Genomic DNA, 15,510 nt, shown 5'->3' on the forward strand with positions numbered 1-15,510 from the left:
AATGTAAATTGAAGAATTATTTAGAAATAACATCGAGTTGGATGTATTCAAAAATATTCACCTTTCGATAAATATTTCAATTGGCGGGAGTTATTATATTGACATCCACAGGGTTTTGATGTATTCTGTTATTAGCCGGGTGGATTTCACAAACACATTTGTTGCTGTTATTTTTACAGATTGGATGTGAGAATTGAGAGGTGTAGATTTTACCTGAATAGCTCAGCTTCAGGAGAGACAGCTCAGAACTAATCCTACCCTTGTGGATTCTGGTTGTGAAATGTAGACTTTCACTTTATCTCCCTCTTAGTTAAGGGTTGGAACCAGGATCTAAAAATGTCCACTGTTTGAATTAAATTGAATGATCCAATTAGATATTCTCCCCACCGCGTAATTTCATAGTAATAGGAGTAGGCCATTTGGCCCATCGGACCTGCTCCTCCATTCATTAAGATCATGGCTGATCTGTTCTCATCTATCCTGATGAAGAGCTTATGCTTGAATGTTGATTCTCCTGCTCCTCGGATGCTGTCTGACTGGCTGTGCTTTTCCAGCACCACACTCTTGACTCTGATCTCTCCATCGTCTCAGCTCCTGCTACCTGCATTTTGCCCGTAACCCTTAATTCCCCTACCATGCAAAAACCCATTCAACTGTGTTTTGAATATATTTAATGAAGCTGCCTCTATTGCTTCCTTGGGCAGGAAGTTCCACTGATTCACTACTCTTTGGGAAAAGCAGTTTCCTCCTCATCTCTGTCCTAAATCTACTCTCCCTAATCTTGAGGCCATGTCCCCTCATCCTAGTCTCACCCACCAGTGAAAACAACCTGCCTGCCTCTATCTTATCTCTCCCTTTCATAATTTTCTGTTTCTAAAAGTACCCTCTCATTCTTCTAAACTTTAGCGAGTACAGTCCCAGGCAGCTCAACCTCTCCTCAATGGGTAACCCCCTCAACTCCGGAATTAACCTGGTGAAACTTCTCTGCACCGCCTCCAAAGCCAGTATATCCTTCCTTAAGTAAGGAGACCAGAACTGCACACACAATACTCCAGGTGCTGCCTCACCAACTCCTTGTACAGAATGTCCCTGCTCTTAAATTCAATCCTTCTAGCAATGAAAACCAGTGTGCTGTTTGTCTTCAAATTTCTGCAAATTCACCTGCAAATCAAATTTCTGTGATTTATGTATGAGTACTCCTAAGTCCCTCTGCACAACATCATGCTGCAATCTTTTACCATTTAAATAATACTCTGACCTACTATTTGTACTCCCAGAGTGGATAACCTCACATTTACCACCATTGTATTCCATCTGCCAGACCCTTGCCCACTCACGTAACCTATCTAAATCTCTCTGCAGACCCTCCACATCCTCTGCACAGTTTGCCTTTCCACTCAATTTAGTGTCATCAGCAAACCTGGATATGGTACACTCGCTTTCCTCTTCCAAGCCATTAAAAATAGGATGAACAGTTGTAGGCCCAACACCAACCTCTGTGGCACCCCACCCACCACTGATGTCCAACAGAAAAACACCTATTTACCCCAACTCTCTATTTTCTATTGGTTAACCAATCCTCTCTCCATGCTAGTACATTCCCCACACTTCATGCATTCTTATCTTATGGATGACACTTTTATGCGGCACCTTATTGAATGCCTTCTGGAAATCAAGTCTACAACATCTACCTGTTCCCCTCCAATCACCATGCTTGTTACATCCTCAAGAACTCCAGTAAGTTTGTCAAACACAACCTTCTCTTCTTGAATCCATGCTGCATCTGCCTAATGGAACCCTTTCCATCCAGGTGTCTCACTATTTCTTCATTAATGTTAGCCTTCAGTATTTTTCCAACTACAGATGTTCAACTGACTGGCCTATAATTACCTGCCTTTTATCTACACCCTTTTTTAAACAGCGGTGTAACATTCGCTGTCTTCCAGTCTGCTGGGACCTGCCCGGAGACAACTGAATTTTGGTAAATCACCACTAATGCACCTACTATCACTTCCACCATTTCTTTCAGCATCCTGGACCAGGGGACCTATCTACCTTTTGACCCACAAGTTTGCTCAACACTACCCCTTTAGTGATAACAATTGAATCGAGGTCCTCACCTTCCATCGGATCCTTAATATCATTCTTTTGCAAGTTAGATACATCTTCCATTGTTAAGACCGACACAAAATATTCAAGGCCTTGGCCATTTCAGAATTACACAATGTTAAATCCCCTTTCTCATCCTGCAAAGGACCTACGTCCACTTTAGCCACTCTATTCCATTTTATATATTTATAACACATTTTCCTATCTATCTGTTTTCATATTCTGTGCTAACATGCATTCATAATCTTGAATTTTGGGACGATTAAGAACGCAAGGGAGTACACTTTGGATGTAGGAACTGAGGAAGTACAGAGGAACTCAGGAATGTTGGTGTGAGTGTCCACAAACCTTTGAAGAAAGCCAGAGAGATAAATAGTGGGTTACAAGGCAAATGGATTCTTGCCTTTATGACTATAACCTTCAAGAGCAGGGAGGTGATGATGAAGACATACAGTATAAATATATTAATTCGGTAATGATTAGCCTACTGTGTGCAGTTCCAGTATGTGATTGCACTAGTGGAGCTGTAGAGGAAATTAACCAGGACTTTGCCTGGGCTGGAGTAATTCAGATATGAAGAGAGACTTGATAGGCTGCAGTTATTCTCCTTAAAGCAAGAAGTCTGGGGGAGGGAGGAATCTGATTCAGGTGTAGGAAGTTCTGATAGGTCTAGACATGATAGATAGGGAGAAACATTTCCCCTTCGTGGGGAGGAGCGAGTGTTAATAACCAGGGAACGCAGTTTTAAAGTGAGGGGCAGGAGGGTATTTGAGGATTTTTTTTCATGTAGAGGATTTGATTTAATTTATAGTCATGTGTACCTCAGTACAGTGAGAAGTTTTGATTACGAGCTGTACAGGCAGATCATAGTGAGCAAGAAGATGGAAATCATAGGGTGAGAGAAAAGAAAACTTGGACAGAAAAAGGCATGCAGCTTACATCTCACAGGAGATGTGCGAGGCAGGATCAACCTTAACAAAGATCAGTACTACTTGAAGTTCGAGAGTCCATTTGTCAGTCTGATAACAGCAGGGAAGAAACTGTCCTTCAACCTGCTGGTGCGCGTGTTCAAGCTTCTGTATCTTCTGCCTGATGAGAAAGGAGAACATTACAGGGGTGGGATGGGTCTTTGATGATATGGGCAGTCTTTCCGTGGCAACAAGAGGTATAAATGGAGTCAATGGATGGAAGGTTAGTTTCCGTGATGGTCTGGGCTCTGCACATAACCTTCTGAAGTTTCATACAGTCTTGTTCAGAGCAGTTGCCACACCAGGCTGTGATGGAGCTGGACAGTACACTCTCAATGGGGCATCTGTAGAAGTCAGTGAGGGTCCTTATGGACAGGCCAGATTTCCCGAGGCTGCTAAGAAAGAAGCATTGTCGTGCCTTCTGGACCGTCACATCTATATGGAAGGTCCAGGACAGACTGTTAGTTATCGTCACTCTGAGGGACTTAGGGGGAGGCAATGGCCTAGTGGTATCATCGCTAGACTGTTAATGCAGAGACCCGGGTAATGTTCTGGGGACCAGGGTTTGAATCCCACCATGGCAGATGGTGGAATTTGAACTCAGTAAAATCTGGAACTAAGAGTCTAATGATGACCATGAATCCATTGTTGATTGTTGGGAAAACCCATCTGGTTCACTAATGTCCTTTAGGGAAAGAAACTGCCATCCTTACCTGGTCTGGCCTACATGTGACTCCAGACACAGCAATGTGGTTAACTGTTAACCTACTCTGGGCAATTAGGGATGGGCAGCAAATGCTGCCCAGCCAGCAACACCCTCATCCCATGAGTGAAAAAAAGTTGACTCTCGACCTCCACTCCGTTTATGTAGATGTGGGTGTGTTCTCATCCTTTCTTTCTGAAGTCAATGTTCAGTTACTTAGGGGTTTTGCCGATATTGAGATAGGGCTCGTTATTATTGCATCACATCAGCAAGCCCTCTATCTCCTGTTTGTATTCTAACTCATCATTGTTTGATATCCGTCCCACCACAGTGGTGCCATCTGCAAACTTGTAGATGGTGTTTGTTCAGTTGATGGTTATCTGGAACTCCCTGCCTTAAAGAGTGGTTGAGGTAGACACCTTCAAGGCTTAAGAACTAATTATAAAAAGATCTGAAGTGTCATTGTATGTAGGGCAAGTGCTGCCAAATGGGTTTGGAATAGATAGATATTTGATGGTGGACAGATTAGGGGCAGTCAGCATAAATTGTCCAAGGGAAATCATGCCTCATGAACTTGATTGAGTTTTTGAGGACTGATGAGGGCAGAGCAGTGGTCATGAACTATATGGACTTCAGTAAGGCTTTGAACAATGTTCCTGATGGAAGACTGGTTAGCAAGGTTAGATTACGTGGAATAAAGGGAGAACTAGCCAGTTGGTTAAAGCACTGGCTCATGGATAGAAAACAGAAGGTGGTGGTGGAGGATTTCTGTGACTGGAGACCTGTGACCAGTGGAGTGCCACAAAGATTGGTCCCGGGTCCACTGTTTTTTGTCAGTTATATAAATGATTTGGATATGAACATACGAGGTGTGGTTAGTAAGTTTGTAGATGATACCAAAATTGGAGGTGTAGTGGACAGTGAAGGTTACCTAAGAGTACAATGGCATTTTGATCAGATGAATCAATGGGCTGAGTGGCAGATGGAGTTTAATTTGGACAAATGTGAGGTGCTGCGTTTTGGAAAGGCAAATCAGGGCAAGACTTGTACACTTAATGGTAAGGTCCTGGGGAGAGTTGCTGAACCAAGAGACCTTGGAGTTCATAGTTCCTTGAAAGTAGAGTCGCAGGTAGATAGGATAGTGAAGAAAGTGTTTGGTATGCTTGCCTTTATTGATCAGTGCATATAGTATAGGAGTTGGGAGTTCATGGTGCGGCTGTTCAAGACATTGGTTAGGCCACTGTTGGGAGTACTGTGTGCAATTCTGGTATGCTGTGAAACTTGAAAGAGTTCAGAAAAGATTCACAAGGATGTTGCCAAGGTTGGAAGATTTGAGCTGTAGGGAGAGGTTGTACAGGATGGTACGGTGGCTCAGTGCTTAGCACTGTTGCCTCACAGCACCAGGGATCCAGGTTCAAATGACAACACCCTCAGAGCCCTCCACTATCACCTGATGAAGGAGCGTCGCTCCTAAAGCTAGTGTGCTTCCAATTAAACCTGTTGGACTATAACCTGGTGTTGTGTGATTTTTAACTTTGTACCTTGAAGACATTCTCTTCCTCTCTCTACAAGAATCTCAGTGAATCTCTCTCTCTCTCACTCACTCACTGCAACCCCCAGGTCATCTCCTTTGCTCCGAAGTTCTTCAACATGTACTGACCAGCTCAGCACCACCCTCACTACCTGTCGGACCTGCCAATCTTCCTTCCCACATTTCCGCTCCACCCTCCTCTCCGACCTATCACCTTTACCCCACCTCCATCCACCTATTGCACTCTTTGCTACCCACTCCCCACCCCCACCCCCCTCCCATTTATCTCTCCACCCCAGAGGCTCCCTGCCTCATTCCCGATGAAGGGAATTTGCCCGAAACGTCGATTTTCCTGCTTCTCGGATGCTGCCTGACCTGCTGTGCTTTTCCAGCACCACTGTGATCTTTGCTCTAAGACTGGTGACTCCGAACATGTTCTGGGTCAGTGATGAATATTTACTGTTTGAGGAAATGAAGGGAGTCATAATGGGGGGGGGGCGGGGGGGTGATCGGTTCTTTTCATCTTCGGACCGGGTTTTGTCTATTTCAGTAAATGCCGCGTTCGGCTGGATTCAGACTTGGCCTGTTCTGTCAGCTACTGCGTAGTCCCGTTTGAACAGCGGGTTTAATTTAACAATAATCGGGTTATTTTAAACACTGTAGGGGATCCTGTGAGGTACGGAAAAAGTAAACACCCAAAAATTCCTTGCAACAAAATCCTTATTTATCTAAACGAAAAACTTCAAGCTAAAAAGGAATCTTATTTAAATTTGTAAACGATATTTCTGTTTCATGTTTTAAGAAATGACGCTAAGTAATTTATTTATCCGCGCACTTTGAACGGAATACCAAATAATTTTACTGCTCCTCGGATGCTGCCTGAATTGCTGTGCTCTTCCAGCACCACTAATCCAGAACCTGGTTTCCAGCATCTGCAGTCATTGTTTTTAACCTACCAATTGATTGCCGAATGTGTATTTGATTTTGGAAGAGTCCAAGGCAGTAGTAAACAGGCGGGTGGCGCTGGGTTCTCTGATTTTTTTTTGGTAACAGGAAATGTAAAACTGATGGCGCTAGTTTCAGCTGTAGATAGAAAATGGAGGTGGTGGATTGGGGGATTGTGCTTTACAAAGCAAATATATTTAATATAGAATATAAAATATCAAACAACCAGCTGATGAAGAAGCAGCGCTCCGAAAGCTAGTGTTTCCAAATAAACCTGTTGGACTATAGCCTGATGTTATGTAATTTTTAACTTGACAAAATATAGCTTTAACTGAAAACTCTATGTCAATCCGAAATAGAGATTATAACTGTCAAACACTCACTATTTGGACAATCTGATGTGTTTAAGCCTGTATTTGTACAGTGTCTCCTATATTTTAAATGCCTGAAATTTAATAAGATAGGGAGCCCTTCATTCCGGATGAAGGGCTTTTGCCCGAAACGTCGATTTTCCTGCACCTCTGATGCTGCCTGAACTGCTGTGCTTTTCCCGCACCACTCCAATCTAGAATCTGACCTCTAGCATCTGCAGTGCTCACTTATGCCTAGCGTACATCTATATAACGTACATCTGTACACCATTACAAGTTTCACTGACGAATCGTGCCCTAATGGAGTCTGTAAACATTGGTTCCGCTTTGTTAAAGTCAGTTCTTTGGGTCGGTCTGAATTTAAACTCGAAGTCGGTAAGGTATTGAGAGAACTCACATTGGCGAATGTAGTGGGAAGGGGATATTTAAATGAGTTTATCCAGGCGGCACATCATAACAGGTTCAGGTCTCGCTGCATTGACCACACTCCGTGGACTGGACGGGAATGAATTCCGAGCGGAATGTGAGGCTGTGAGATTGTCCGACCCGAGTGATTATGTTACCGTTTAGATCTGAACCTGTATTTGGAAGACGCCAAGAATGATCTTTTTGATTATATAACGTACAAAGAAGGAAATGGGCTGATTTTAAGCTGAAAGATTTAATTGGAGTGGTATTTGGAAACTATCACTGAGCTGGATGTATCTGAAGAATTCGGTGAGAGACCCTCTCCCCGGGATCCCCTGTCTGTGCTTTATCTATAAATATTTCCCTTAATTGGAATCTGTTTGTATGAGCACGGCAAGATTTTTGGCAAGCCCTGATCATTGGTCAGGACGAATCTGCTGTCCGTTCTGATGCTGTTTTTGTCCAGACTGATTGTGAGAATTGACAGGTTGAGATTTTACCTGAATGAGTCTACTTCAGTGTAGAAAGCTGAGATTTTCAGAAGTGGATTCTGATTGTGATCTGAACATTTTTACTTTATTCAGTTGAGAGTGGGAAGCAAGATAAAGAGATACCCAATGATTTATGTGAAAATTTGAATTCTCCAATTAAGCAATTTTACTCTTTTATACTCTCCATATTCCAGAGTCAATATTAACCGTTCCGTTCCGAAAAGAGAAATTTAGTGAGTGTATGGTTGAATTTAACTAACTTTTGGTGGGAAATGAACAATGGACAACTAAACAGTAAAATGTTCAATTTTATTTCAGAATTCCATTCAGCTGAACATTGTTTTAGACTGGCAGGAATGGTCAGATTATTCCCATTTATATCCTGTGCAAGGATTTATCAAATCCTAATCCAATATTTTGAATTGGAGCTGTCGATGTTGAATTGGGGTGGACAAGATTAAAAATCACACAACACCATAGATGGTTACATCTATAACCATAGGTTATAGCTGTAACAGGGTTATTTGGAAGCATTAGCTTTCCAGCTGCTGCCTCTTCATCATGGTTATGGAACATGACCATGCGACACAGAATCTATAGCAAAGGCGTGACAATGCCATGGAGTTGCAATGATATATTAATCTACATTAATTTTTTAAAAACCCACAACATCAGGTATTAATTCTTAAACAAATTTGGATTAAGTCTGTTGTCTTTTAGAATGGGATATGGTGGTTTGGGTTCTTCAGTATGCAAATCTCAGGACTCCTTCTAATTTATATTCTCCAGGTGGCATCAATTTATCTAACAATGTGTAATTTCAGCTCAGACTATGTGTGAAGGTAAAGACTTAACCAATGTTGAGTCAGTTCTATTTCTAAAGTGGGGCTGACAGAATCTTCCATGGATTTCTGCAGGTTTTGAGCAAAATAATTCTGCAAATACAAATTCACCCAATAAATGTCTGTGTGTGTGGATGCAATTCAGAGACACTGGGAGCGTAAATCCATGTAAGATTCTGTCAACCCCACTTTATAAATAGAACTGACTCAACATTGGTACAGTTTTTAGCTTCACACGTGGAATGCACTGTCTGAGTGTACTCATTTACAAACATTTATTTTGAATTCTGTTCATCAAAATATTTCAATTGCAACAAATTTCATTGAATGAAACTTTGCTTTGGAAATTTGGAAAATAAGCAGGTGTTGGTAGGTCATTGAGCTCATCAGTTCACGGTCCAACTGGATTTCCATTTAAACCTGTCGCTACTTAGGTGTTTCTTCATGAACATCCCTCAGAGCAGATATATTGGGAGCGTTAGAGGGTTTCAACAATGGGGTTTTTTAAAGCAAATGATTAACATGTGTAACTTATTTTAAAAAATGGAACAAGGTAATAAATAAGGGGATAGTCACAGGAATACTTTTAATGTGGATTTAGTTTGGTTTTGGAAGGTTTGACGGCTGCTGTCATTCTGGCAGTGGGCCTGACCCTTTAGTTAGTTGAATGAAAGTTTCAAGCCCAGTGTACAGATTGGGTTGGTGCCAACAGCTTCTCTGAGTCATTCCAACCCCGATTACACATCTCTGGGGGATAGTGCGCAGTTAATTGATGTTTGCAACGCTTGGGACCAGAGTACTCAGGTTTGCAAGAATAATAGCCAGACTTCAAGGTAAAGTTATAAAGAGAGATTGCACATAAATTATACCTAGAATTTGGAAGGTTAATAAGAGGTGACATAGAGTCATAGAGATGTATAGCATGGAAACAGACCCTTTGGTCCAACACGTCCACACTGACCAGCTATCCTAACCTAATCTAGTTCCATTTGCCAGCACTTGGCTCATATCCCTCAAAACCCTTCCTATTCATATAACCATCCAAGTGCCTTTTAAATGCTGTAATTGTACCAGCCTCCACCACTTCCTCTGGCAGCTCATTCCATACACGTACCACCCTCTATGTGAAAAAGTTGCCCCTTAAGCCCCTTTTATATATTTCCCCTCTCACCCTAAACATATGCCCTCTAGTTCTGGACTCATCCACCTCGGGGAAAAGACCTTGTCTATTTATCCTGTCCATACCCCTCATGATTTTATAAACCTCTAAGGTTACCCCTCAGCCTCCAACGCTCCAGGGAAAACAGCCCGAGCCTATTCAACCTCTCCCTATAGCTCAAATCCTCCAACCCTGGCAACATCCTTGTAAATCTTTTCTCAACCTTTTCAAGTTTCACAACATCTTTCCGATATGAAGGAGACCAGAATTGCATGCAACATTCCAACAGTGGCCTAACCAATGTCCTGTACAGCAGCAACATGACCTCCCAACTCCTGTACTCAATACTCTGACCAATAAAGGAAAACATACCAAAGACCACCTTCACTATCCTATCTACCCTCGACTCCACTTTCAAGGAGCTATGAACCTGCACTCCAAGGTCTTTATTTAGCAACACTCCCTAGGACTTTACTATTAAGTAGGTAAAAACAATGACTGCAGATGCTGGAAACCAGATTCTGGATTAGTGGTGCTGGAAAAACACAGCAGTTCAGGTGGCATCCGAGGAGCAGGAAAATCGACGTTTTGGGCAAAAACACTTCATGGTTCCTGATGAAGGGCTTTTGCCCGAAACGTCGATTTTCCTGCTCCTCAGATGCTGCCTGAACTGCTGTGCTTTTCCAACACCACTCTTATCATCTACCATTCAGTGTATAAGTCCTGCCCTGATTTGCCTTTCCAAAATGCAGCTCCTCACATTCTGTGGTTGGAAATGCAGTATAAATGCAAGTCTTTTTCCTTTCTCAAGACTGTACCATTGAGGAAGCAATATTCTGTCAAATGTTGTTGTTGCATTTTTAAAATTAAACCCCTTAAAAATATTTTTTATATCTAATATTTATGCACTTTAATCAAAGTGCAATTTTTCAATAGTCATTATAAATAATTTTTGAATTTGAAATTATTTTCAAAGTTAAAAATCACACAACACCAGGTTCTAGTCCAACAGGTTTATTTGGAAACCCTATTTGAAATATTTACTTCACAACCATCTGTTGAAGGTGCAGTGCTCCGAAAGACAGTGCTTCAATTAAACCTGTTGGACTATAGCCTGGTGTTGTAATTTTTGACTTTGTCCACCCCAGTCTAACACCGGCATCTCCAAACCATTATTATTTATAAGACAATGTGTGCACTTGAACACCATCAAATTCTTACAGTTGGGAAGCAGCTCATTCAGCCCAATCAAGTTCACACCAACCTCTTAGAGGATTCCACTCAGACCCATCTGTATACCTATAACCCTTCACTTTCCAAGGCTAATCCACCTCTCACCTGCACATCCTTTGGACACTGTTAAATTTAGAATGGCCAATCCACCCTGACCTGCACATTCCTGGGCACTATGGTGAATTTAGCATGGGCAATCCACCCTGACCTACACACTCCTGGGGACAATGGTGAATTTAGCATGGCCAATCCACCCTGACCTGCACATTCCTGGGCACTATGGTGAATTTAGCATGGCCAATCCACCCTGACCTGCACATTCCTGGGCACTATGGTGAATTTAGCATGGGCAATCCACCCTGACCTACACACTCCTGGGGACTATGGTGAATTTAGCATGGCCAATCCACCCTGACCTGCACATTCCTGGGCACTATGGTGAATTTAGCATGGCCAATCCACCCTGACCTGCACATTCCTGGGGACTATGGTGAATTTAGCATGGCCAATCCACCCTGACCTGCACATTCCTGGGCACTATGGTGAATTTAGCATGGCCAATCCACCCTGACCTGCACATTCCTGGGCACTATCGTGAATTTAGCATGGCCAATCCACTCTGACCTGCACATCCCTGGGCACTATGGTGAATTTAGCATGGCCAATCCACCCTGACCTGCACATTCCTGGGCACTATGGTGAATTTAGCATGGCCAATCCACACTGACCTGCACATTCCTGGGGACTATGGTGAATTTAGCATGGCCAATCCACCCTGACCTGCACATTCCTGGGCACTATGGTGAATTTAGCAATGCCAATCGACCCTGACCTACACATTCCTGGGGACTATGGTGAATTTAGCATGGCCAATCCACCCTGACCTGCACATCCCTGGGCACTATGGTGAATTTAGCATGGCCAATCCACCCTGACCTGCACATTCCTGGGCACTATGGTGAATTTAGCATGGCCAATCCACCCTGACCTGCACATTCCTGGGGACTATGGTGAATTTAGCATGGCCAATCTACCCTGACCTACACATCCCTGGGCACTATGGTGAATTTAGCATGGCCAATCCACCCTGACCTGCACATTCCTGGGGACTATGGTGAATTTAGCATGGCCAATCTACCCTGACCTACACATCCCTGGGCACTATGGTGAATTTAGCAAGGCCAATCCACCCTGACCTGCACATTCCTGGGCACTACGGTGAATTTAGCATGGCCAATCCACCCTGACCTGCACACTCCTGGGCACTATGGTGAATTTAGTATTGCCAATCACCCTGACCTGCACATTCCTGGGCACTATGGTGAATTTAGCATGGCCAATTCACCCTGACCTGCACATTCCTGGGCACTATGGTGAATTTAGCAAGGCCAATCCACCCTGACCTGCACATTCCTGGGCACTACGGTGAATTTAGCATGGCCAATCCACCCTGACCTGCACATTCCTGGGCACTATGGTGAATTTAGCATGGCCAATCCACCCTGACCTGCACATTCCTGGGGACTATGGTGAATTTAACATGGCCAATCCACCCTGACCTACACATTCCTGGGCACTACGGTGAATTTAGCATGCCCAACTCACCCTAACCTACACATCCCTGGGCACTATGGTGAATTTAGCATGGCCAATCCACCCTGACCTGCACATTCCTGGGCACTATGGTGAATTTAGCATGGCCAATCCACCCTGACCTGCACATTCCTGGGCACTATGGTGAATTTAGCATGGCCAATCCACCCTGACCTGCACATTCCTGGGCACTATGGTGAATTTAGCATGGCCAATCCACCCTGACCTGCACATTCCTGGGCACTACGGTGAATTTAGCATGGCCAATCCACCCTGACCTGCACATTCCTGGGCACTACGGTGAATTTAGCATGGCCAATCCACCCTGACCTGCACATTCCTGGGCACTATGGTGAATTTAGCATGGCCAATCCACCCTGACCTACACATTCCTGGGCACTATGGTGAATTTAACATGGCCAATCCACCCTAACCTACACATTCCTGGGCACTACGGTGAATTTAGCATGGCCAACTCACCCTAACCTACAAATCCCTGGGCACTATGGTGAATTTAGCATGGCCAATCCACCCTGACCTGCACATTCCTGGGCACTATGGTGAATTTTGCATGGCCAATCCACCCTGACCTGCACATTCCTGGGCACTTTGGTGAATTTAGCATGGCCAATCCACCCTGACCTGCACATTCCTGGGCACTATGGTGAATTTAGCATGGCCAATCCACCCTGACCTGCACATTCCTGGGCACTATGGTGAATTTAGCATGGCCAATCCACCCTGACCTGCACATCCCTGGGCACTACGGTGAATTTAGCATGGCCAATCCACCCTGAACTGCACACTCCTGGGCAATATGGTGTATTTAGCATGGTCAATCAACCCTGACCTGCACATTCCTGGGCAATATGGTGAATTTAGCATGGCCAATCCACCCTGACCTGCACATTCCTGGGCACTATGGTGAATTTAGCATGGCCAATCACCCTGACCTACACATCGCTGGGGACTATGGGTCAATTTAGCATGGGGAGAAAGTGAGGTCTGCAGATGCTGGCGATCAGAGCTGAAAATGTGTTGCTGGAAAAGCGCAGCAGGTCAGGCAGCATCAAAGGAACAGGAGAATCGACGTTTCGACATGGCCAATCACCTTGACCTGCACATTCCTGGGCAATATGGTGTATTTTGCATTGCCAATCCACCCTGACCTGCACATCCCTGGGCAATATGGTGCATTTAGCATGGCCAATCAACCCTGACCTGCACATTCCTGGGCACTATGGTGAATTTAGCATGGCCAATCACCCTGACCTGCACATCCCTGGGCACTATGGTGAATTTAGCATGGCCAATCACCCTGACCTGCACATCCCTGGGCACTATGGTGAATTTAGCATGGCCAATCACCCTAACCTGCACATCCTTGCACTGTAGGACCTTTCAAGACAATAACAGGAAAGGGCGGGGTAGATAGTGCTTCCACTGGTTGGGGATTGAAGAATTTTTGGGCACAGTCTGAGAACGAGGGAAAGCTTGTTCAGCAGAGATGTTAGGAAACACTTTGACACAAAGGGAGGTGGATGTTAGAAACTGTCTTCCACAAAGGACAGTGGATGCTGGACCAGTTAATTTAAAATCTGAGACAGAAAGTTTTGTTAACAAAGTTATGAACGGATATAGACCAATGGAGATGGCGTTAGATCACAGATCAGCCATAATCTCAGAATGATGAAACAGGCCGGAGGGAGTGCTTAATACTTTATAATGGTCTAAGCTGAAAGGGTCATTTGCCACTCGGTCTGTTAATGAGGGGTTGCACTGTCCCTCTGTTCATTGGATCTCAACTTTTACACCAAGTGCAGAAAGAAACTCCTTGATTTTAAACTGGGAATACAGACTGATAAGCGATACCGGCTCACTGTTTCCTGTAAGCGGGAAATGTACATAATCTTTAGGGTGAACGGCAGTTTATATCGACGAGGCAGATGCTGGAGATCAGTATAGATTAGAGTGGTGTGGGAAAAGCACAGCAGGTCAGGAAGCATCCGAGGAACAGGAGAATCTATACAGTTCCTGATGCCCGAAACGTCGATTTTCCTGCTCCTCGGATGCTGCCTGACCTGCTGTGCTTTTCCAGCACCACTCTGATCTTGAGAATATATTGACAGGCGGAGGCTCCCGCCCCCGTTCTCACCCAGAAGGTAAAAGCTGAGATCATTTCCGAGGAGCTGAGTCCGCCTCTCCTGCGGAATCAGTATCTGAAAGGCAGCGTTCGAGTCAACATACAGATTCCGTTTCTCGCAAAATGCTCTGGGTGAGTGATGAGTATCTGAGTCTGAGGAAATGTAGTGGCTGTGAATGGAGGAAATCGGTTCTATTAGTCTAAGGACCAGACTTTATCCGTTGCAAAAAAGTTGGGAGAATCAGATGCGGTGCGGATGGTTCCGGTTCTAGCCGGTCCCGTCAGTAACAGTGCTCAATCCCGCTCGACCAAAGGGTTTAATGTAACAATAATTTGTTTATTTTAAACTCAACAGTCCACAGAATGTGGTCAACGCAGTGAGATCGGAACCTGTTGTAATGTGCTCCATTTAAAACACCCTATTCCCACCAAAGTGGGTTCCGAGTTTAAAATCAGACCGATTAAAAAAAACAACTTTAACAATCTGGAACAGTTCTTACAAACACCATCAGGGTGTCTGAAACTTGTAATGGAAGAGATGTGATAAATCCCTGGGCAGGATAAAGGTGGGAATATTTCAATTATTCCTACCAACCCAAAGCAATGCCCGTGTGAATAGAATTCTGAAATAAAACGTGAACATTTTTTACAATGTAACCCTTCCTTGTTCAATGATCGTTTCCTATCGAATATTACTGTCAAATTCAATCGTTCGTTCGGATGAGAAAGTAGGCATCTAACCGCTCTTTCTAACGAGTTCATCATTTAAATGCAACGAAAAATTAATGATCATTCCTGTTTACTGCTTTACCTTAGTTTTGTTCAACCGTGCACTTTAAACGGAAACTCGAAGAATTGCAGAGTGTGTATTTATCCGCGAGTTATAGTAAACAGATCAGATGGTTTCCTGGGACGGTTTTCCACCAATCTGTTATTTGATTTTAGAATAGTCCAAGGCATTGGTACCCGGTGGGCCCTGCGTTACCTGAGTTTTTGATTGAATTGATTATTACG

The 15,510-nt window shown here is 43.8% G+C and overlaps 1 protein-coding gene across 7 annotated transcripts in view; it reads left to right on the forward strand.

The window, feature by feature from the left end:
- The window catches only part of LOC122544207 (uncharacterized), a 62,278-nt gene that overhangs the window by 27,805 nt on the left and 18,963 nt on the right, over positions 1–15,510 (forward strand). For 2 of the 7 annotated variants that reach the window (XM_043683268.2, XM_043683270.2), the window contains exon 1: positions 5,631–5,752. The exons of 2 other annotated variants lie outside the window; for them this stretch is intronic. In XM_043683268.2, the coding sequence (XP_043539203.2) occupies positions 5,675–5,752 (78 nt within the window). In that variant the 5' untranslated portion in view covers positions 5,631–5,674. Of the gene's footprint in view, positions 1–5,630; positions 5,753–14,601; positions 14,629–15,510 lie in introns of those variants that run through there. 3 more of the 7 variants (XM_087981077.1, XM_043683263.2, XM_043683262.2) reach the window with 3 other exon arrangements.

The sequence above is a fragment of the Chiloscyllium plagiosum genome, unplaced genomic scaffold, assembly GCF_037043375.1.
Source record: "Chiloscyllium plagiosum isolate Xiang-an unplaced genomic scaffold, Cpla_swu_hap1 HiC_scaffold_38, whole genome shotgun sequence".
In the NCBI taxonomy this organism is placed as follows: Eukaryota; Metazoa; Chordata; class Chondrichthyes; order Orectolobiformes; family Hemiscylliidae; genus Chiloscyllium; species Chiloscyllium plagiosum.